Raw genomic sequence first — 25,131 nt, 5'->3', positions numbered from 1 at the left:
ATAAATAAAAAGTTGGCAAATAAATAAATAAAAAGTTGGCAAATAAATAAATAAAAAGTTGGCAAATAAATAAATAAAAAGTTGGTAAATGAATAAATAAAAAGTTGGTAAATGAATAAATAAAAAGTTGGTAAATAAATAAATAAAAAGTTGGTAAATAAATAAATAAAAAGTTGGCAAATAAATAAATAAAAAGTTGGCAAATAAATAAATAAAAAGTTGGCAAATAAATAAATAAAAAGTTGGCAAATAAATAAATAAAAAGTTGGCAAATAAATAAATAAAAAATTGGCAAATAAATAAATAAAAAGTTGGCAAATAAATAAATAAAAAGTTGGCAAATAAATAAATAAAAAGTTGGCAAATAAATAAATAAAAAGTTGGCAAATAAATAAATAAAAAGTTGGTAAATAAATAAATAAAAAGTTGGTAAATGAATAAATAAAAAGTTGGCAAATAAATAAATAAAAAGTTGGCAAATAAATAAATAAAAAGTTGGTAAATGAATAAATAAAAAGTTGGCAAATAAATAAATAAAAAGTTGGCAAATAAATAAATAAAAAGTTGGCAAATAAATAAATAAAAAGTTGGCAAATAAATAAATAAAAAGTTGGCAAATAAATAAATAAAAAGTTGGCAAATAAATAAATAAAAAGTTGTCAAATAAATAAATAAAAAGTTGGCAAATAAATAAATAAAAAGTTGGTAAATAAATAAATAAAAAGTTGGTAAATGAATAAATAAAAAGTTGGTAAATGAATAAATAAAAAGTTGGTAAATAAATAAATAAAAAGTTGGCAAATAAATAAATAAAAAGTTGGCAAATAAATAAATAAAAAGTTGGCAAATAAATAAATAAAAAGTTGGCAAATAAATAAATAAAAAGTTGGCAAATAAATAAATAAAAAGTTGGCAAATAAATAAATAAAAAGTTGGCAAATAAATAAATAAAAAGTTGGCAAATAAATAAATAAAAAGTTGGCAAATAAATAAATAAAAAGTTGGCAAATAAATAAATAAAAAGTTGCATTTACCTTTGATTCATCGCTTGTTTTCTCCGAACATCTCTAACTTGAATTCTTGTCCAAAAAAGAGGCTTCATTATTGATTTTGTATGTATCACAGGTTTTGAAGAAGCTGTTAAGAAATTACAAAACATAGATTTAATATAAATAAAGTATAGTTTTATTTGAAAAAAAAAAAATTTGAGACCACGCATTTTTAAGACCCAATTTTATTTCTAAATAATTCTTTAATCAGAAAAAAATAAAACCTTGATCTAATTCAATTACAAAATAATAGTTTAATTTTTTAGTTTAAAGTTCAGTGTTTCTTGAAACGAATTCAATGCTTCCCTCTCCTGCAAATATAAATTAAATTTAAAAATCCTAAAAAATAAATAAATAATAAAGTTGGTTCTCTTAATAATTCAAATAAAGTCATTAAACCAAGGCGATCCTTATACTTAGAAGACGTGTCAGAATTTGATATAGAAGTTCAATTTTATAAACATTATAAAATAATAATATAAATATAAAATAAACAATAAACTCTAAAATAATGTAATAACAAAAACCAAGTATTCATTTTATTACACATTAAGATGAATATCAAGCAAAATCCAGAAGTCCTTATTCTGCAATTAGATCAATATTCATTATTACAAAGTTCACCTTTTTTAAACTTCATGTTATGAAGAGAACCAATTATTTTTCTAATAAAAATATTATAAACAAGTTTTTTGTGAAAAAATTTCTTTAATATTTGAAAATGTTGTTTATACTTTTTACACTAAAAGATAAAATATTACAAATTTATATGACTATTCATATTTACTTCAATATTGTTAAACAGAATTTCAATGCTAAAATGTAAAATAAAAAAATCAGTTTAAACCAAGATTCAATTCAATCATTGGATATCAAGCAATTTTAGTGTTAACTACAACTGATAGAATGCCAAAAAATGTATAACACTTGCCTCTCGTTTTGGCTAGGAACACAGTATAGTATCTGTTCTGATACTACACTTCAACTTTTTTTGTCCTCGATCAGTGGAGGAGAAATCTTTCTACATTGGGGTAATTTTTATTCCTATCCAGAGTGCCCTCTCAGTCAGAGAATAAATGCATACACTACACAAGCCTGTATTAAAGACCGCCTTGACCCTATGTCTTTCTCGAAAGATATTGGGTAAAGCAATGCCAACTATAGGATTCATGCAAAATGAATTAATGAATTACTTACTATCATACATTGCTGCAGAATAACCTTCAAATGGTACTGGAGGAGGTGGTGGGCCTCCACCAGGTGGAGGAGGGGGTGGTGGAGGACCACCTTTTCCTGGCAAGGGTGGAGGAGGAGGGGGACCACAACCTGGAAGGGGTGGAGGTGGGGGTGGCGGCGGAGGGCCTTCTCCGATCGGTGGAGGAGGTGGGGGTGGTGGTACACCAGGTGGTAGAGGAGGTGGTGATGGCCCAAAGCCATCAGAGACTGGAGGTAATGGAGGAGGTGGAGGTGGAGGTGGAGGCCCAGGAGTAGATGTAGCAGAGGCCTTGGTGTGATGGACACCATCAGCACTTTCTTCATTCCCTGCATTTGGAGTCCTCTCCTCTGGCGATGGAGGGGAAACAGAAACCAGAGGTGCGTCCACAGCCGGGGAAGAGAGCTGCCGGGCTACGGACTGACGCAACTGGCTACGATCCCCACTAGGGGTAGAGTAGATATCATCACCAGGGCTGGAATAGTTAACGGGAAATCCGCGTGAGGCACAATCCGGTGTGGCTGCAGGGGTGTGGTACTGAGATGATGTTGGTGTATCAGAGGAACTGGAGAACCCCTCACGATACAGGCCGTTTTGAACTGCTTGGGTGTCATTGTTCAAGTCCAAGGCAGCCTTCTCAGCATCTTCTAGTGCCGAACGGGTCAGCTGCTCGATTCCCGCAAGAACCTGGTATTTCTCGCACTGCTCTTTTAGTTGAGACAATTTGTGTTGATATGATTTTATCTGCGCTTTTTCTTGATCCCGTAGCTTTTCGAGTTCTGACTGATGATCTTCCTGAAATCAAAATAGAAATTTCACAAAGAGAAGTGGAATAAAAATTTATAGATTTGAACTAAAACATGCTTACAATGCATTTCTTTTAATCTGTGTATTTAGCAATAAAAATGCTATTTTTTTTTTATTACATTTTCACCCCAAACAAGTCACATTGCCACTTTGCTGTAGGGGGCTACTATCAGGGACATAGGCATCAGAGGTACTGTGTGGGGAGTTGGGCAGCAAGATATCGGTTTACGTTGCACTTGAACTTCTGCATGTCAGTACAGTTGGTGAAGCAGGGACTCGGAAGGGAATTCCAAAGTCTAGCTGTTCTGGGGAAGAAACTACTGGAGTAGAAGTCTCTCTTACATCTAGGGATCTCTACTGTGAAGGGATGGGATTTAGCTGCTTGCTGGGTTTGTTGGGGGTATTTACGTCAAGGGGGCACAAGTGCTTGCAGTTCGTCAGAGCATTCACCTTTAAAGTACTTGTAGAACAGGTAGAGGGATGTAATATTTTGTCGATGGGACAGAGGCTGAAGTTTAGATGACAGTTCAGGATCTATCAGATTGGCGACTCTCTTTTGAACCTTGTCTAGGAGCGAGAGACTAGTGGCAGATGCACCAGCCCAAATATGACAAAAATACGCCATACATGGGCGAATGGTGGCCTTATAGAGGTACAGGATACTTTCGGGTGTTAGTAGTTTTCTAGCACGGTAGAGAGAACCTACCTTCTTCGCAGCGGTCCTGGCAATACTCTCAAAGTAATTGTTCTAACTCATGTTTTCTGTGAGCGTTAGGCCGAGGAGTTTAAAAGATGTACTTTCAGATAAAGAGTCATTGGCCATTGCTATTGGTGGTAGAGAAGGTTTCTTGTAATTATTGAAGGAAACGAGTTTAGTCTTGGCAGCATTGAATGTGACCATCCATTTATGTCCCCATTCCACTATAGATCGGAGGTTATCCTTTAGTGTTTCTGCAATTTCATTAGATATGTGTTCATTTGTTTTCCTGTCGTGTCTGTTATAGAGTGTGGTGTCATCAGCATATATACCCATCTCATAGGCAATTTTGTCAGGGAGGTAATTTATGAATATTAGGAATAACAGAAGTCCAAGGATAGACCCCTGAGGCACTCCCGCATTTATATCATATTGTTTAGATGTACGACCGTCGAGGACAACCTGGATTTTTCTCTTATCTAAGAAGGATTTAATTATGTTATGTATTCTTCCAGTGATACCATATGATCTGATTTTCCTGAGAAGACCTTCATGCCATACCCTGTCAAAAGCCTTAGATGTATCTAGAGCTACTGCTCTACCCTTCCCCGCTTTGAACAGTGAATGATATATACGTTCTGAGATTACAGTTAGGATGTCTGCTGTGGAACGAGCTTGCCTAAATCCATATTGTTGGTCAGTCAGCAGTTTAACATCTGTAAAGTGATGGACTAGAGCTTGGTTAATTATGGTCTCGAATATTTTGCCGTAAAGTGGGAGGAGGCTAATGGGACGGTAATTTACCGGGTCAGTTCTTTCATCAGAACTCTGTAAAACTGGTACTACAGAAGCAGTTTTCCAGCAGGCAGGAAAGCAAGACTCATTAAGACATTTGTTGCAAAGTTTAGAGAGAATTGGAGCTACTTCGGCGGAGCACTTTTTTAATAGCACAGCCGGGATGAGATCAGGTCCACATGCTTTTGCAGTGTCAAGATTTCTTATGATAGCATGCACCCGAGAAGGGATGATTTTCAGATCGTCTAGTGAGGCATCTGTCTGCAAAGGAAAGTCAGGGAGGGAGTGGTTGGCAGGGTCCAGTGTGGAGTTGGAGGCAAACCGACTGGCAAGCATGTTAGCCTTCTCAGTTGCAGAGCAAACAACCTCGTGATTGTTGGATAGTGGGGGAATTGTTGATTGCCCATTATTTACTACACTGTTGTAGATTTTCCACAAGTCACGGGTTCCTAATTTCTGTGCTTCGATGCGTTTTTTGGTGGTTTCAGTAAATTCTCTCTTAGCTGTTGCTATTTCTTTCTTACAGTTACTTCTGGCTTAAGCGTGACAGACTGTTTGACTGATTAACTAAAAATAAAATATCTTTAGCGATGAAAATGCTTTTCACAACATAGGAGTGGTAAACTAGATACTTCTTCTCAACAGGGTTCTACATCAGCTTGAAGGTTTCTGATTTTAATTTAAAGAACATACTAGAAATGATCATAGTAGTTTACGATTTGAAAACTATGCCGCAATGTAAAATGACGGATGACTAAAGCGTACGGTTTGCAAAACCAAAACAAAGTTAAATGCAATGACCGCAGCTGTTTCGTTTCTTAAAGTCTGAATTGCATTCTGAAAAAAAAAAAAAAAACCTGTCTTGTGGCATAAATCCAAACTTGCAACAAAAGCAAACAGAAATATGGTTATAGTCAGCTAACGTACTTCCTAACTTCTGGCATAGCACTTATGGAAGCGGTGACAAGGCATTCCTTCACCTTTTTCTCTCATGCTTATATCTCCCATGTGCATGTACTCTTCTTTTATTTTTTCCATTCCTTCTTTTTTATTTTATAATTATTGAAAAATATTTTTGGGACTTATTTCAAATAAAAATTATTGAACTTAGTTTTTTTGTTTTTTTTTTATTATTGAAAACACGTTTTTAAAGCTTTTTAAGTAATTAACTATTTAATAAAGACTAATTGTTATTTTTATCTGTATAATTTTGTTAATTTTTATTGTATACTTTTTAATAATGTACTTTTTTCTATTTTATTTCAATAAATCACTTCACAATAGAAATTTTGAAGAAGAATAAAAATAAAGGCACTGATTCGCCTTGTCACCGCTTCCGGTACTGCTACGCTGGAAGTTAGGAAGTAAGTTAGCTGACAATAACCAAAATGTGTCTCTTTGATAAAACTATTATTGTATTTTTCAGCTAAATAAAAATTTTAAAAAATTTTTTCCTTCCATTCATTTAAACTATGATCTCAATTCAAAATGTATTATGAATTTTGAATTAATAAGAGTCATTGAATTTTTGTCAAATATTGACTGCTCTTCTGAATATCAAAATGTTTTAGTTAGGATCAATATTCAACACCAGTGAATTGAGAAACGAGCAACAATCAATAGAATTCTCATAATAAATGCCAATCATATTACTATAAACCATCTATAAATAAGATGGTTTAGGTGTCTTGTTTTATGGCATAATCAATCCTTTTCAGGTTATTTAATGCCGAATTCAGTAATTTTGAAAAAAGTTTTTATGCTTAAGGTTCTTTACATCTTCAAATATTTATTACTAATGGGATCCATAGAAATTCCACAGGATAAGAAATTTATTGAATCAACAAATGTTTCAATAAAGCTAATATTTTTCTAGATAGCAAAAATTATTTTGGGGGGGGGGGATAGAAAAACTAATAACATGCAACAAATATGGGTTTATTAACATTTCTATGAAAATAGTCCATTGTATTTTAAACAGAACCAACACCAATGAGATTAATTCATAAATACTCAGAAGGTAATATTTTGCTACATAGTTCAATATAAATAATAAAATCACATTGTAAGAGACAATATTTAATTTACTCCTTTTTTAGTCAAGCACCTCTTGTGAGATAATGTTCTTTTCTGCCCTGTTTCTTTCAAATGTTCTTTTTTACATAATGTTTTGCTGACTTCTTTCTTTCCTGAAATTTTCGATATTTATTTATTATTATTTTTTTTTTTTTTTTAGGTGTCCTACCCACCTATATTTCATTTTATGAAAACTAAACAAAATAAATGTAGGTCCATAAAAATTTCAGCATTTTTTAGAGCTGAAAAGATCAAATAATTAAAAAATAGTTATTTTTATATGTATATATAAAATCCCATAATTTATTTCACTTACCTTAAAGTTGTAAATAAAATCAATATAATGTTAAAACCAAAAAATAAACACTTTTTCTTGATAATTTTTTTTTCTCGGTAATATAATTATTTGAATTACAACAAAAAAAAAAAAGAATTCTAAAAAATAATTATTTTTAAAAAGCTTTAAATGATATTAAATTCCAATATTCTGCGATACGAAGTTTAAACAAAGATATTTTTTTTATAACATGTTTCCAATATTAAAAAAAATATATTGATATAATAGAATATATGACTTTTGATATAATGAAAATCCAAAATCCAAAATCTGCCTAAAAAAATTCATTTTGATTTGATTATTTAAATTGATAGGAGGTGAACTTTATTTTTTGCGCCTTTTTCCCAAAAATTATGAAGGCATTTAAGCAACATTATCTTTATATACATAAGTGTCAACAGAAGACATTAAAATGAATTTTATTTTATTAACTCTCATCTGTGTAGTTCATAAAAAATCTATTTGTTTTAGAATGTAAATATGAAAATCCGATAGCAAAAAAAAAAGTTACTTCCATTAACCATCATAGCACCAATGCCCATCCATAGAAACTGACATAGAAAATAGTAAACACACAAAATGATGACGTTGCTGTTTTTGTGTAAAATGCTGACGTTTTACACAAAGCTGTGGAGGTGCTTAATGTTTAACAAGCAAGATCGGAGATGTGTCACTGTACAACTCATGGTCTCTACCAATCCAAGACAATAGGACCATTGCCAGCACCCTCAAAATGCAAATCTGGACAGTTAAATGCTTAAGGGCATAGTTCAATGAAGTTTCTGGCTACGGTTATAATTTTGGTGTAGCTTCAAGTGAGAGCCACATCATGCCATCTTACATCTTCGAAGTTGGCTTGAAAGTCAACACCAAAGTGTATCTGGATGTGCTGAAAAGATCCCCTGGTGCAATCAGGTAGCCGCTGGCAGACCTTGGGGGTGGCAGTAGGTCTCGGTGCCAGCCCACAAGTCTAAAGAGACCAAGGCTTTGCTTCAAAAGGAGTGCTAAGACTTTGACCTTTCTCTCACTGCCCCCCTCCTTCCCCTACCTGAACCCACTGAACTATTTTGTTTGGTCATACATCAAGGGCATCACCAACATGACCTCCCACAACACCAAAGCCAGCCTGATCGCCAAGTATTCACCAAGTTCCCACCGGTGCTTGTGGAAAAGACATGCTCCAGTTCCGGACCTGTATCAAGGCACTGATTGAGGCTGAAGGCGGCTACATTGAATAGATGTCAGCTCTACTACATAATCAAATTATCTGAATTGATTTTTTCAATAAAAGTTTTAAAATAAAGCTGTAGTGTTGTTTTCTTTATAGCAACAAATTTATTGTTCCACCCTGTACTTACAACTACGTCTGAAGATTAATAATTTTTTTTCCACTAAGAATCAACAAGTTCTGGAATCCAAAGCATTTTCTATAACTCATAAAGGTTATCCCCATTGATGAAATAAAGGGTTGGAACTGAACATTTCATCAACAAGGGTAGATTGTTCTCATTTTGTCAGTCACAGTCGGGTAGAAATGTTAAGTTAATGTTATTCACAGTTATTATCGCATGTATGGAATATTGTTATTACATTTGGACTAGTGATTCTCTGTCCCATTCAAAGGTTCTTGATAAAGTACAGAAACATATCTGTAATTTTATTGACCCCCCCCCCTCAATCCTTCTTCTCTACATACTCTCTCTCACAGACATGATGTTTCTAGTCTCAGTCCTTTCTATTATGGCATGTGTTCTTCAGAATTGTCTATTTTCTGCTTCCTTTGTTTCAGCTCATTTGACTCGTTAGTCTAGTGGTCTCCTTCAAGTCATTGTTTTGATACCTCATTGTAATACAGCTTCCTATTCCAGTAGTTTTTTTTTTCCAAGAACTGCAGCCTTGTCTAACTCTTCCTATTAACTGTTTTCTTCTTACTATAATCTCGGTTTTTTCAAGATTAAGGCCAATAAGTCTTTGTGATAATCATCTTTTATTCTTGTTAGCTCCTTACATCAAGTGGCTTCATCCCTTGTCTGGAGTAATTTCCACGTTATTACAAAACAAACAAAAATAAAGATCAGCACAGGCAGTTTAGATGGTGTAGTAGTAATTCTAATGCACTCACCTCCAAAAGACAAAGTCTGTTCTGTTGGCTGTCAACACACAGGGGCTGGGAGAGGAAGAAGAGGTAGACGTGGTTGGTTTTATGGGAAGGAGGGTGAGGCTAACCACGAGAATTCCCGAGATTTGAGAGGAATAAAAGACTGAACTTGGACGGATAGGCAACTGTGCTTTTACTCAAGTAGAGAAAATGGTGAGAGGAAAGGAAAGTCCCTCCCTAAAGAAAGTTCCGGCTCAAAGTGAGAAAGAAAGTGAGGCTGAAGGACCCAGCAGTTTTCAAGCTATTTCAGCTTACAAATGGCAGGCAAAGCATTTGATATCCATCTTATCCCTGAATTTCATGGCATCTAACCTCATCACACAGTGTCCGAATGGTTGGAACAGGTGGAACTGGTATGTGAAATGTGTGGGGTTGACAATGTTCAGCGTGTTTTACCACTCAGGCTAAGAGGTGGCGCGCTGTCTGTATACCGGAGATTAACCCATGACCAAAGGGCAGATTTGAAGTAAGTAAAACGAGCCCTCCTCATGGCTTTTGCACCAGACCCTTTTGTGGGATATGACAAGTCTGTTTCCCATCATTTGCGCCCTGGGGAAACTGTTGATGAATATCTAGGTGACCTGCAGGATCTTACACAGTTAATAGAAGAAAACCGCTCTGATTGATGGCTCAGTTGCGCTTTCATGTCAGGACTCCCCAGTTTTGTTAGGCAACAGTTGCAAGGATCTTCCAGAATGGAACGGATGACCCTGGAGCAGATTCTTGTGAGTATCCGGGCTCTTATGACAGAGGAAGCGGAAGTGAAGGAACCCATCGCTGCAGCAATCAGAAGACGCAGAATTCTTCCTCATGTATCTGTGGACCAACCTTCAACCTCTGACCAACAAGATGCAGTTACAGTGCGATGCCACAAGTGTGAATGTCCCAATCACTTTGCCAGAGACTGCCGGCAGCCTGGGGACAAAACAAGCAGGGTGCTTCCAGAGACATACTGTCATCGATGCAAGAAGCAAGGATATGTGGCATCAAGGTGTCCAGGAAACGAGGCAATGGGCGAGAGGCCAGCACCACTCTCTCCCCACATAAACTAGAGGAGGTCCTCCCTGTGATGAAGATAAAGATCGATGGGCTAGATCAGATAGCGTTGGTGGATTCTGGCTGCTCATCATCGGTTGTAAGTGGATCGTTATGTCAACCCAAAATACAAAAGAATACCACAATTCTGATGGCAGGACGGAAGCCATGATGTTGACAGCAAACAGAACAGACTTTCTGTCTTTTGGAGGTGAATGCATTAGAAGAATTACTACTACACTCCCCCCCTGATCCTATGGTCACACATGAAACACTCAGGGGGTGGTCTTTTGCGCCTTGTGCTTTTTCGTGGCAGAACAATGGTATCTTCAACAGGAATAATTCCAACACTTACTTGCCTTCATCTGGAATGTTATTGACTAAGTCGTCATCTTCACCCACACTGGGTGTCCGCACACCCAGTGTCTCATTGATGGTCACAAATATTTCACTACCACTTTTCAATGGCGTGCTCTGACACGCCATTGAAAAGTGGTAGTAAGAGATTTGTGACCATCAATGAGACACTGGGTGTGCGGACACCCAGTGTGGGTGAAGATGACGACTTAGTCAATAACATTCCAGATGAAGGCAAGTAAGTGTTGGAATTATTCCTGTTGAAGACACCATTGTTCTGCCACGAAAAGGTACAAGGCGCAAAAGACCACCCCCTGAGTGTTTCATGTGTGATCATAGGATCAGGGGGGGAGTGTAGTAGTAATTCTTCTAATGCATTCACCTCCAAAAGACAGAAAGTCTGTTCTGTTTGCTGTCAACACACAGGAGCTGGGAGAGGAAGAAGAGGTAGACGTGGTTCGTTTTATGGGAAAAAGGGTGAGACTAACCGCGAGAATTACTGAGATTTGAGAGGAATAAAAGACTGAACTCAGACGGATAGGTGACTGTGCTTTTGCTCAAGCAGAGAAAATGGTGAGAGGAGAGAAAAGTTCCTCCCTAAAGAAAGTTTCAGCTCAAGGTGAGAAAGAAAGTGAAGCTGAAGGACCCAGCAGTTTTCGGATGGCGATACCAAACAGTTAACACATTTCTATTTCAACAGTTACCTCTCACCTCCACCCCATTAATAGCTGTATTATACAACTTTATCATTGATCCTCATCTCATGAGTGTTTAGCGAGGAGACATCAAGTAACATTTATTGAGTCTTTAGTATGACTTGAACCTCAGTTGCTTAACTCATTAGCAAACACTAACCATTGTGCCAAATGGATCAGTTTACATAACAGCAGTAACTAAGTTAAATAACCTATATAAATATAATTAATACAGAAAGACTTATTTTGGTGTTTCTCCAGTTTCACTTTAATATTTTGAAAATAAACAAAATAGTATGGAAAGTTTATTATGTACTTACTAATAGGTTAAAAAAAAAATTTAAAAAAAAAAAGACAGTGCCCAAAAGTTATACGTTTATCAGGTATTTTTGTTTAAAAAAAGCATATTGGTGAAATATCGTCAACAGTTTTCACTCTTATTAAGAACAAGGGACATAACTCAAGATTTAATTCAAGCAAAGAAAGAGTCAATAAAATCCTCTCCCTCCACTTACGTAAAAATGGCTTCCAAAATTTGCATAGAGATAGTTTGATTTTATTTTTATTTTAAAAAAAAATTTTTTTTTTCAAATATTGGCTGAATTTGCATAAATTTCAACCTAACAAGTAGGTAAAAAAATGTTTACGCAATTATAATTTTTAAATATTGCAATGAAACTGGAGAAAGACGTATTACATCTGTCTCCTTATCATTAGACAAACTAGGTAGATGACACCTGTGTATATATGTGCTCATCCCGTAGAACATTAGAAACAGACTACACACACACACCTGCAAACACAACATAGCAAACAATTTTTTTTTACCTTTAATTTTTCTATACTTTCACGATATTCCTGACGTACTGCTACAAGGGAAGCTTGGTGATCTGAAAGGTAAAACACATTTGTTTTAATGATTGTCAACAACAACTTTAACAATAGTAAACAAAACAAAGATTTTAAATAATGATAATTAAAAATACTCCCTTGGACCACTAGGTAACCAAATTACCAAAACCCGGATGCCAAAATATTCTAACCATAAAAACAGGTGCCACAAGCGTTTTAGTATTCAACTAGTAACAGATTAATGATTTTATTTTGCATATAATAACAGAGTATTCATTTGATACGTGATTCTATTTCGTATTATTTGGATTCATCGAATTACTGTTCTCATCTTGAGTGTGATTTTCACAACGTTTTGGTCGATGTAACCTCCAACCTTCTTCAGGTGTATCTTGTAGAACTTGAGAATGTTTCTGTTAAACTTGGGAATTTGCATCGAATTTCAAGCGGATCTCCTTATTTACTTCATGGATGTAGCATGCTCGTGTTCCGTCAGCTAGACTGGATAGAAGTCTTAAGTAATTTGCAATTGTATTTTTCAGTCACTCACACTGAGGATTGAACCTTCAGGAGAATATCAGTTTTTACAATTGATTTTTCCAAGTACTCTAACCATTGTGCCAAAGACCCATGGTTCAATGGTTAGAGTACTTGGAAAAGTGATATTGTAAAAAGTGATATTCTCTTGAAGGTTGAAGATTCAATCCTCATCTCAAAAATTCAGAAACAATTCGATTTCAGTTGTCCTTTTTTTGTTGAATAAAGAGCCACCATTTATGAAGACCTAAAATCTACTAGATTACAAGGGTTAATGAAATAAATTAACAGTTGAACGATAAGAAAAACTATGTAGGATTTTCAATCCTCACATACTACCCATTCAAAGCAACAGATAACCCCCAAAAATCGCAAATCTTCCTCCTCCCCCTTGTCAGAAACACGCCTCACAAAATGTGAGAACTAAAGGATAAAATCACAAGGGAGGAAGAAGCAAAAGTCAAAGTTGTTGAAAGTAAATTCAACATCCAATTTGTACTTTGCATTGGTATATGGACGACCACTGACTTCCATAGAACTCATCCATCATTTGACAAGTCTTGTTTTTAGTGTTGCTGGGTGTCCACACATCAACATCACAATATAAGTTTAGACTCACCTGATGGGGATGCTAGTTTAATGGTCAGTAGCACAATTTTCCATAGGAAATAAAACCTACTGCCAACAATACAGACCCATTCGCCTATTCTATTTTTCTAGTAACAGTATTATAACAACCTACAAAAGGTTTAATCTACCAAATACTAACTAAATCCACATAATATTGTAGAATTAGTACTTTACATATATACATACATACACATATATATGTGTTAGTGCATCAGGACATGTTGAAAACAAAGTCAATTAAGTGCTCAATCGCAAAAAATATGAAAGCTAAAATAAAAATTGTTCATTTTAGAACTATATATTACATATTTCAGAGACATACCATGGTTTCATCATCATGGATTGAACTTTTACCATTTTAGAGTCCATTCAAATTATCAGCCTTAGGTGGTTTGAATGAACTCAAACAGCTTTTTAACCAGTAAAAGGTCAATCGATGTCAATGAAACCATAGTACGTCTTTGAAATATGTAAAATATAGATTTTACATAAATAATTTGTGCATATATATATATATATATTATATATATACACACAGCACAATCACGTTGACACACCAGTTCTTGACAGATCACCGAAGTTAAGCAATGTTGAGCCTGGCCAGTACCAGACAGGCGACCATTTGGGAAGGTTAGGCACTGTATGTACCGCACAGAGTCACAGAAATTTCCAGGTTGGTATCTGGAGGCATATTAATTCCTTGGGAGAGATGCACCCCCAGTCTTTGTTAAGACATGCATCTAGGAGAAAGAAAGTCTGATGTAAAAACCTGTGGTCTACTGTGTACTCTGTCCTGTGGCAGTCATCTGCACTGACAAAGGTTAGCAGTAATACCAAAAAGTGTGGATAGTTCTACACAAAGCCTTTACCGCTAAAAAAAAAAAAATCATCTGTGTGGATTTTTGAGCAACTTAATTGTTGTGACCGAACCTCATACGTCGAAATCAATGGGAGAGTCCTTCTTTTTTTTAAATATATATATATATATATATATATATATATAGAGAGAGAGAGAGAAGGGGGAAGAGAGAGAGAGACAGACAGACAAAATGTATAAGTAGTACTTTAGTATTGGGAATCCCAGCTTAAATGCTATATAGGTAGTTTTAGAAATAGAAGTTATATAAGCATATTTTGGGTTTCCCATCAGCGATTTAGCAGGGTCAGAAAAGGTTGGGTTTGACAGGTGTCAAACTCAAGTCACCTTTTGACGACCTAGATAGAATGCACTGGAAGTTAGGGGTGACACGGGAATTGTGGTCGTAGGCTTCTGGTTAACGACCACATGGGCTGAAAGTGGTTTTGTGCAGCAGAAAATGCAGACAGGAGATTTCGGGTCTCTGACAACCAGGGTCCGAGATATAGGCTTGCCTTTAATAAAAAATTGAAGCTTCAGTCCATCTTGTTGTCATTAATGAATCGGTCTGCAGTGATCACTCCCCAACGAGATGGAGACTAGCGTCCAAGAAGATATCATCTGCTGGCCAAGGAAACCAGGTATGTACGCATTATACACTGCGCATACATATCTCGAAGACTTTCAAGGCAAGAAACGGTGTAAGGATAAGAACACACCCACACACACATAACAATGAACTGCACGTAACATACATAAGAGCATACATACCCACGCCCATATATGTAAGAACGGTGATAAGCACACAGACTCTTAGTAGTAGCAAACGTACAAGAAACAAGTAAACGATTAAATAAATAAATAATACACAAACACACAAACACCATTTTTAACAGTACTCGTTTACATGATATTAGTAGGAAGTTTTACTAACCTGATAAGATCAGAACATATAAAAGCTACAATTGAAACATCCCCAATGGATGTGTAGCTTTGGCTATGTTTGTATAAAGAAAAATATTAGACATCTAAAACATATAAACAATGCATCAGTCATGCTAGTTTACATGGTTTTAGTAGCGGTAAGACCTGATCACAAACAATAATAGCTAAAGATAGCAACTAAGACAATCCAAATAGTCATATACCACATGAAATACTCTTTTCTTTTTAATATTATTTATCAATGAATAGCATCAAAAAGATTATGGATATTTTTATGAAAATCAGATTTTTTTTTCCATTTAATTAAGGAAAGCTCATATAACATAATTTTATGTTTCTTGAGCTCTCTTTAACACTAGCCCAGTCAAATTATACTAACTCAGCAATGACAATTATCTATATATTATTACGCTTGTTGCGTCGACCGTTATCATCTAAAATATCCCTTAAAAGAAAAAGAGAATATTCCAACTCGCAACAACCGTTATTATACGGAATTCTCTTATGAAAATAGAATATTCTGAAATGCCCAATAAACTCTTGTTTCAAATCGATAAGTTACCACCAGCCAATGTCAAGTCAGTGCAAATCACAATCTTAATAAGATGTTTATTGCTAATCAGTGTCTGGTGAGTGCAGATCACAATAGTAATAAGTTATTTATCGACAGCCAGTGTATGATGGGTATAGATCACAATACTCATAAGTTATTATCACCAGCTAATATTATATTAAACTAGAAGAGTACTCATCTTAGAGCAAGAAAAATCTATTCTCTGGACAAAAGAATTTTGAAACAGTTTTATGTCCTTATATGAGGATTAAAATCAATTCACTCATTTCTCATTTGGCTATCTATGATTTCTCTTGTGCTGTCTCATTGTTTTTTATATCTAGAATCTTTATTTCCAATTCTGATTGAAATCCCTTACATAAATTTGGATTCTAGAAAATGTCTAAATCTAAAGCCCAATCTCACGCCTTAAAAAAGGGTTTATGAAGAAATTGAAATTAAGTGAATCTTACTTCATAAATAAATATGGATCAAATTCAATGCCAATATTAAATATTTAAATTTTCAAACTGAGTTTGTGGCCATATTATGCCCTTTAAAGTCCTTTAAAATATGCTAAATAATTAAAATGCAGTGAATATTAATTCATTTCTAATAATTAAATTCCACAAAAAATCAGAAAGATCTGAATTTTCACAAAGTAATTCTGCCTCCTTTTTACACCCTTTGCATAAAACTAAATTAAACTAAATATAGCTCATATTTGAATCCCTTATGCCAAACGTGTTTCAAAATTCATAATTATCAGTTAATTATTTCAAGAGTTAACTCTGTACATACAAATATGTGAACATATACTCATTAAACAATTTATAAATAGAGATATATACACATACTAGAAAATATGTGACTCAATAATGATAGACTATTATAGTACTAAATATGGGAGGTGATAGTGGCTAAGTGGTTAATGAGAGTTACTGACAAGCTGAATGTTCCAAGTTAAAATCCTGTTTGTTCCACAAAAACATTTTCAGTTAGAGATGTTGGCAACCTTCACATGTTTCATCCTGTAAGTGCCCAATGTTTTTCTAGAAAGAATTTCAACGGAGTCATATGAAATGATAAGATGAATACTAAATGTGAGTTGATCAATGCTTGTTTCCCTAAAGCTTTTTTTCTTATATACTTTAAAAATACAAAACACATGCTAAAATATGCATACTTTAGTTTTGGTATTGCGCTATGTTTGAAACAAAAAATTCCATTTTAATTCTTTTAATTAGCTGTAATTTGTAATTAACTGAACAAGTCACCCATTTCTCACTTAGCTATGTATTTCTCTCATGCCCCCTCATTGTATTTTGATTCAACCCCTGTAACAGTTAATACTTGTTTGGGATAATAAAACTGGGCTAGTGTTTACGAGAGATGGAGAAAAATGAGAAGTAATTTGGGAAATCTGTAAGTATAAAAGTCTGATTTTCTTAAATGCTTATGGGGGAGGGGTTAATATCATATAATCATAAAATTCTGCTGCTATACATAATCATGCTTGATGCCATATCTTGCATTAAATCGATATTTAACATGCAAGAAACCCAAATAGAAATAAACCATCACCAGAAAACATTTGATTGACATGTGTTTTTGACAAGACAGCACAAGGGAAATAAATTGTCCATCTTAAAATTATCACCTAAAATGATGTTTCAACTGAATCATCATCATCATAATAGTGTCATTAAAATCTAATTTACAATTAAGCATTTCTACCTGTCTCTTCGTCTCTTCACTTTTTGTTTATTTTTACTTTTATTCACTTCAAACCAGCTAGTTTTAAATAAAACCCAGAAATGATCTGCTGATGTATGTCTGTTGAAAGAAATCTTCTCCGGATACAATTTTAATACAACATATTAGCTATTTTTCTGTTTTCAATATTGGATATTTATTTCAAACATTATACAATAAGTTATGTATTAAGTTGCTTTTCTTGCTGCTGCTGCCACTGCTGCTGCTATTGTTTGCATGGGTAATATTGCTTAAACAATTTAGTTAATTCATAGAGTTGAAATTATTATTATTATTACAAATCTTACTTGCCTTCAGTTTCTCATACAGACCCAACTATCTGTAATAATCAACATCTGCAGAGAGTTCAAAATCTGACTACTCGAATGGTGGAGGGTCCATATGACTTGCCATAAGAAAGCTGACTCAAAATGCTTAACCTTTTCTCCATTAAGCGCCAACAATTATGCGGTGACCTCATTTTCACCTACAATCTCCTCAATGGGCATTATGATATACTTTAAAACCTATTATTTACTCCTGCAGCAGAAAGAGGTCTATGTAGACACTACAAGCAACTATTTCACCCCCCTGATTTCGATTGGATCAAAGGAGGGCCACTTTCTCAAACAGAATCTCAGAACCTTTCTCAAAATCCCTGGACTGGACTTCCAATTGCGGTAGAAGATGCACTAACAACACAATAATTCAAGGTTAATTTGGACAGGTGTTGAATTACCGTATCTTCTTCTGTGTAAATTTCTACCACGCTTTCCCTACATGGAAAATGAAGTATGATTGTTTTATTTAAATAAATTGAATTGAAAACCATCTAATGATTATCAATAGGTGGAAATCTTATTCCTAGTAAAAACTTTTATATACTTACATATCATGCAAAAATAAATATCCTTACCAAAAATTAGAAAAATTACCAAGTAGAATTTTTAATAAAAATCAGTTTTTCATAATTTGTTAATGCACCATACTTGGTTAAATAACAAACCGACTTATGTCCCACTTGATTATGAGTCTTTCTGCTCCTATCAATGTTCAATGCGGATCAGCAAAATACAATAAAACTGACTTTTAATAATTAAATAACTTGAAATGAAAAAAAAATAAAACTTTAAAAAAAAAATTTTTTTAAATAAAACTTTTAATTAAGCTTCTAAATGATAATTTTTCCTACTTTTTAATGTAGATACATATTTTTGCCTGACACGCAAGTATATCAAAAGTCCATTATCTCCTGCTAATTTGTTTAAAACTTTGATTTTCACTTGTGCCTCTAGCTGTATAAGCATCTTAGTTTCTTTTCTTTTTCATGGTATATCAAGCCTTTTGAGGTTATTCAATGTCGAAGCACAATATATATTGTATACATTTTGTGTCTACTTAATATGCTGTCCATTCTTTCCAAAATTATAACAAACTTATATAGCTATATTGAAGATGATTATTCCCAAACAGTGCAGCCATTTTTTACAACTAATTTTTTTTTTTTTTTCTACCAGTAAAAAGTCAAAGGTGTCATCTTCTAAAATAAATCTGTGCAAATTATTTTTGTGTGTTCCTTTTTTGAAAGTCATTTATTAAAGTTTTTTAGGCAGTGGTTTTATTGCCATCTACAGATAACTAGACAATATCATTCCTCAACAATTTTAAAAGAAAAAAAAAACTTCCTTAATCTAAGTACTGGTAGCAGCATTATCCCCCACCACCACAAAAATATATAGTTTTCCTTAAAAAATTTTTAAAATCTTCCCTTAGCTTTACCATTAACCCTAAATTCGGGTGGAAATGCAAAAAAAATTTTTTTAATGAATTGAGAAAAAGTAACTCATACAAGCTAGTATTTTACATCTTTTTTTTAGGGTAAGGGGTATTTGTCACTTCGATGTAAGATTAGTGGAAGGGAAGGTGGTTTAGTTAAGGGAAGGTGTTTTTTTTGGGGGGGGGGTTCTATTTGCAAAAGAAAATTTGTTTTTTTAAATCTACAAAAATAAAAAAACAAATTAAAAATTTTTTGAACAATCAATAAACCTGAAAATCGAGCCTGTTTAATCAAATGGAAAGGAAAGATAAAAAAGAGTTATCTACCCTCTTTCTTTGACTTGTCTCTGCTATGAAGAACAGGTAAAATTAGTTGTAAAAAATATCTGCCTCATTTAGAAGTTAATATTTTCAGTATACCCACTTATTTTATAAGTGTAAAATAAATAAAAATTTCCCAAAACCCATGCTATATATATATATATATATATATATATATATATATATTGAAACAGATTCTGATGATAACAAAATCTCTTATCAAGTTGTTTTGATTTAAAAATTACAGCTATTTCTTCATTATGACACAAAACACAAAAAGCATGAATTTTTAAACAAGATGATTCATCAGAAATGTAGGAAAAAAAAATACTGTCATATTTTAAACAAAAATACATGTATCCTTAAACACACATGTTATAAATGGCCACCATATATTCTTCTATTTTTTATTTATAAAAAGAGCACCTCATTTTAAACAAATTTTTTAAAGATGGCCGATTGTGATTTTTTAATTAAATTTAATTTGCTTGTAATTAAAGCCAATTTTGTTGTTGTCAGAATCCGTTTCAATTTGTAATTGCTCCGGAATGACATATTTTAACTTTAGGATTGTCTAAAATCCATTGAGTTTCAATACACAACCAGAACGTACTATATCGATATATTTAAAACAAACTCTATAACATGTGGCACCTGTTTGTATGGTTAGAAGTCTTTAAAAAATGATCTATAATAATTTTCGTATATTTACCAAGCAAACAGAGAAGGCGTTTGAGTAGCATTCCCATCTGAAACTTAGTTTTACCTGCTTCCGTATACTTGAGCCCTGGTTTTGTCCGTGTAGGGTCAACCTCAAGGACTGGTGGCCAAGTGGGGGCAATTTTCCCAGGTGATACTTCACGCGACTGTGATGGCGGCTTTACTTCGGTATGCGTCCAATAATACAAACAATCAGGCTGGAAAAATAACAGAAGAGTCAAGAAAAAAAACAAGTGTGTGATGACTGCCTTTTGGTTGAAGACATGTTAACTTGGTGGTTTCATTCCTAAGAGGAATGACTAGATTCCATGAGAAGAGGTGGACAAAATAAGTGAGAGAGGGAGGAGGGGCTTCTGACCAATGAAAAACAGGTTCAACCTTGTTTTCCATGGTGAAATTTAGAAATCCCCATCGGACTCTGGGTTCACTTTCAGGATGTGCCACTATTGCAATGCTGGATTCCTTCCTTTTAACAAAACTCTTTGTATTCCTGCAGATACTTTCCAAGAACTTTTGACTGTTTTTCTCTTGGTCTTTCCAAAACTAAGGTCAATAGGATAACCATCTTCTGTCTTTGTGCTAATCATCTTTCATTCTATTTGGGTTTTTACATCAAGTGGTTTCATGCCTTTTCTGTAGTCAATTCCATAAAAAATGTTTTCTTTGGAGTTTGTAATTCCAAAAAGAAGTGTTTTTGCAGTAAATGCAAGACTTTCTGACCCTTAACGAATGGCTAGTCATCAATTGCGACCTTGACCAGGACCACCGTGTGTAGGCTACTATGGTTCAAGATATTGCTCATGCCAGGAAGGAAGCTGGCTTGTCTGGATCTGGGTGAATGCAACCACAAGAAGGGAAAATCTAGCAATACAGGCCGAGTGTGTCTGAGAAAGGCTGATTCTTTGTAGTTGATGTTATCACATTGCTCCCATTCTCTTGTGTCAAAGATTTGTGGTTGATTAATCTAGACTGAGGCACGTCACACATTTCACACTGAGACCTTTCAAAAAGACAACTTTTATTTTTAAAAGTAGAAAATTTTTAAATTAACTGTTAGGTACAATCTAAAAATAATAGTTATTCACCTTGCACCAGAGAAGGGAGAGTAATCACCCTTGGAGAAAAGGAGATCAGTCATGACAGTTTGGGAGGTAAACAAATGTGTTTCACATCACAAACTTTAAACATTCATGCATCCAGCAGTTTCTACCTTACTATTTTGCTCTGTAAGTTGTTGAATCGATCTACTAGTATATAATTTTGTTAGTTAAAAATAAAGTTCAGTTACTATCAAATTGGTGAGATCAAGGTTAACTACAGGGTGGTCAAAAAGTCAGGTAACATGATAAAGGTAGAAAAAACAATATGATCCATTATAATCTCTATTCGTTTAATATTATTTGTTTAAATATTTGAGTGTAATATTAAACTACCCCTCCTGATTTCTGGCTTTGGGGCTATGTAAAGGATAGCGTTTATGGCAAGAAGCCTAATACAATAGCGTCTTTAAAGTTATTTATTGAAGAGGAGATTGCGCGGATATCAGCTGACATGATTACACGTGTTACACAATCAGTGGTTAATCGCTTCCAGCGATTGATAGAGAGAAATGGACGACAATTAACAAAATAAACATATTTCATGTTTGTTTCATTTTATATTTCAATGTATGGTACTTAAATATACGTGTATTGCTAATATCGTTTTTCTTTAAAATGTTACCTGACTTTTTGACCACCCTGTAGACTGAATGATGGGAATTCATACCAACGATTTAGTTTAGGTTGAGACATGTCACACATTTCAGGTTGAGATATTTCCAAAAGACAACTTTAGTTTTGACAATATAATGAAAAATTTTTTTTTAAAATTAACACATTCACATGAGACAGTATACAGCACACACATCTGACCTGGGTGTCAAATGTGATCAACAACGAAACATCCAAACAATATGATCGTCACTGTTGCACATCAATTAGTGAAAATTGTTGGTCTCTAAAATTTGAGTGCAAAAGTTCCATAATTCTCGTAATCCAAATGATACAAATTTAAAAAACATTAAATTGTTCAGTTTTGTCTAATGATGTTTTTCTGCTCCTTTTAAAACTATCTCCCAACTACAATCAACTGCGATAAGTGATGCTAACCAATGATAAAATTGCAATTCCAAAGACTATTCTGAGATACGGCATTAAAAATAAATAACAAAATACAGTACAGTATATAATACACATGTATATAATCAAATAACATTATAAATAACAACATAAGGCAGAGCAAATAATGTAACCAGGGACCAGAAAAATATTTTATTCCACATCGTAACCTGGAGAAAAAAAAAAAAAAAAACGTATCCTAAGGTTGGTTGTTTTTTTTTTACGGCATATCAACCCTTTTCAGGTTATTTAATGCTGAATCCAGTGAGTTTGAAGAAAATTTTTTTAATAGAATATATTTGTTTTTTCAAGTCAGTTTCTATTCAACCCATAGTTGGGACCCTAACAGGTACTACCACTCTTGATCAGAGTGGACCTGGGAGCAATGGCAATTAAGGTGTGGCTCCACACTCCCCAAAGTCTGCAAGCTGGGGCCTCACCATCGGATATAGTTTAAGGTCATATCCAGGACCGTAGCCTAAGGCCACTGGATCCTGGGGTTCTACTGTGTAATATATATATATATATATATATATATATACATAAAAACGATATCCAATATGATATTTTATCGATTTCAAAAACAAAAGATACACAAATGCTTCTGTCAGGTAGGTGTGGCTACAATGTCACATTTTATTAACGCATGTGAATTCAAATTCAAAAAACTCAATAAATTAAAACAAAAGTTTGTGTAATTTTTAGTGCACTATTAAAAGGAATAAAAAAACATTTGCTTACATATATCTCTAACTAACAAAGATATTCTGGTGCAATTAAACAATTTCAATTAGTTTTATACAATTCTGATTGCAACAATAATCGATCCACATGACCCCCAGCAAATCTTGAATTTGACAGGCTTGGCTCTTATAACGTTGATTAACTTAAAATCTCCAAGAACTTGTGTGGATGTCTAGGAGTGTTATGGGATAAGCTTATATACTTATTTATGGAATTATGAACTTACCCAGAGACTATAAATATAATTACATTTAACATGTTATTGGGTAATGGTTAGTGGCTGTTATGGCCCCTAGAGTGATGACATGTTCTTCTGTAACAAACTTTTGCTAATAAACTTTTTGTTAATTATACCAATGCTTGTCTTGATTTTTATCCGAACAAGTTACAACAGAGGGGAAGAAATATATCCAACAAAGTAATTTAGACATATTAGACCTTCTTTTAAAGAATTATGACATTGGTATTAACCATTAATACAAAGTTTTTTTTTTTAATCTATTACCAAAAATCTGTTGTGAATAGAATTTTATATTTGACCAAAATTAATTTCAAACACTTACCTGACTTGATAGTATAGGTCAGCATTCATTTGTAAGCTCTCTCTCACTATATATATATATATATATATATATATATATATATACTTGTTTATTGTTATATAAACATGGTTACATCCTGCTGCTACAAATAGCCACTTGTTTCAATCAAACAACAGATATCATCAGGCAGCGACTTGACTATTCAAAAGTTCAATGAATAATGGATTTTTATTTTAGGTAGGAACTCTTTAAAAGTTGGAGTATTCATTTAATAAAAACGCGAAAACTTTAAACTTACATCATTTAGTATAAAAGGCTTAATTAATTGTAGACGTATGTTTGAACTGCGTTGATATTACTCGTGGACGTATGCTAGATGATAAATATGTCAGTTGGATACATTCGCTGTCTTTTTTTGACATGTTTATTTCTAACGTTCAGATTGTATTTGTACTAATCTTGTCTCATTACTGAATTGTATAATTGTTCATAAATTGGTTGACACGCAGATTTTTTTTTTTTTTTTTTTCTATATACTGGCAACTTCTTTAAGATTCCCCTCCTATTAATTCTTACTTTCTTTCTTTTTCTTTTTAACTATATCTCAACATTCTTTCTTTTCCCTTCTAGTCCTTATTCTCTTTATAATAACCATTTATATTTTTTTTCTTTTTCTTCTCCATATTATATGTATTTTTTTTTTATATATACTTTTTTCTCTCTATTTTCTTCTCTATTTCTCTTTTTTTCTCTTCTTAATCACTCTCTCTCCATTATAATCTTTTAACTTTATTTAAATTGCCCCCTCCCTCTTTACATCTTATAATTCAAGTTCTATGTTTTAAGTTTTTTAACTCCAACTTTTAAAGAGTTCCTACCTAAAATAAAAATCCATTATTCATTGAACTTTCGAATAGTCAAGTCGCTGTCTGATGATATCTGTTGTTTGATTGAAACAAGTGGCTATTTGTAGCAGCAGGATGTAACCATGTTTATATAACAATAAACAAGTATTATCAGCTCTTTTTATTGAGCACTATCTAACAACCTCGTTGAATTCATTAGTCCATTACTTTTGAATAAAAAAACCTGAGTATATATATATATATACACACACACACACATAAAAAGTAAAATCTGTATCTATATATCTGAGGATTTGGACCTGTGGAGGAAATTCGATTTGGTCTTCAGCCAGTCAAAATTTAAACAAATTGGAACTTGGCAGATGTAAGTAAACTTAAAGTGCCCTTTTATGCATACACACATATACATTTATACATTAACTAGCATTTCAGCCTGGCGTTGTCTGGGTGTTTAGAGGTGTGTGTTCAGCAAAAAAAAAAAAAAAGTGGTAGTAGGAAGCCAGGCTTGAACCCATACTGCAAAGGAGAAAAAGAATGGGAAAAAACCTGACATCTTTGCTGTTACAACCTCTGCCAAACCAGAAGTGCTGTAGGTTTTAATTAAGTATAGACAATCGAAAGGAGAGGATGACTTTCGAAAGTATTGGCGAAAAAAA

At 33.7% G+C, this 25,131-nt stretch overlaps 1 protein-coding gene across 3 annotated transcripts in view; it reads right to left on the bottom strand.

Annotated features, from left to right (window-relative positions):
* LOC145256196 (formin-like) overlaps positions 1-25,131 on the bottom strand; it is a 154,059-nt gene that overhangs the window by 76,771 nt on the left and 52,157 nt on the right. For 2 of the 3 annotated variants that reach the window (XM_080114806.1, XM_080114808.1), the window contains 4 exons: positions 20,157-20,361; positions 12,048-12,109; positions 2,247-3,057; positions 1,035-1,137 (listed from right to left, as the gene is read on the bottom strand). In XM_080114806.1, coding sequence (XP_079970932.1) covers positions 1,035-1,137; positions 2,247-3,057; positions 12,048-12,109; positions 20,157-20,361 — 1,181 coding nt within the window. The remainder of the gene's footprint in view (positions 1-1,034; positions 1,138-2,246; positions 3,058-12,047; positions 12,110-20,156; positions 20,362-25,131) is intronic. The other variant, XM_080114807.1, reaches the window with a different exon arrangement.

Source organism: Euprymna scolopes, chromosome 32, assembly GCF_053919585.1.
Source record: "Euprymna scolopes isolate OS-2025 chromosome 32, ASM5391958v1, whole genome shotgun sequence".
Lineage (NCBI taxonomy): Eukaryota > Metazoa > Mollusca > Cephalopoda > Sepiida > Sepiolidae > Euprymna > Euprymna scolopes.
The sequence above is the reverse complement of the archived record's forward strand: the minus strand, read 5'-3'. Positions and strand labels throughout refer to the sequence as shown.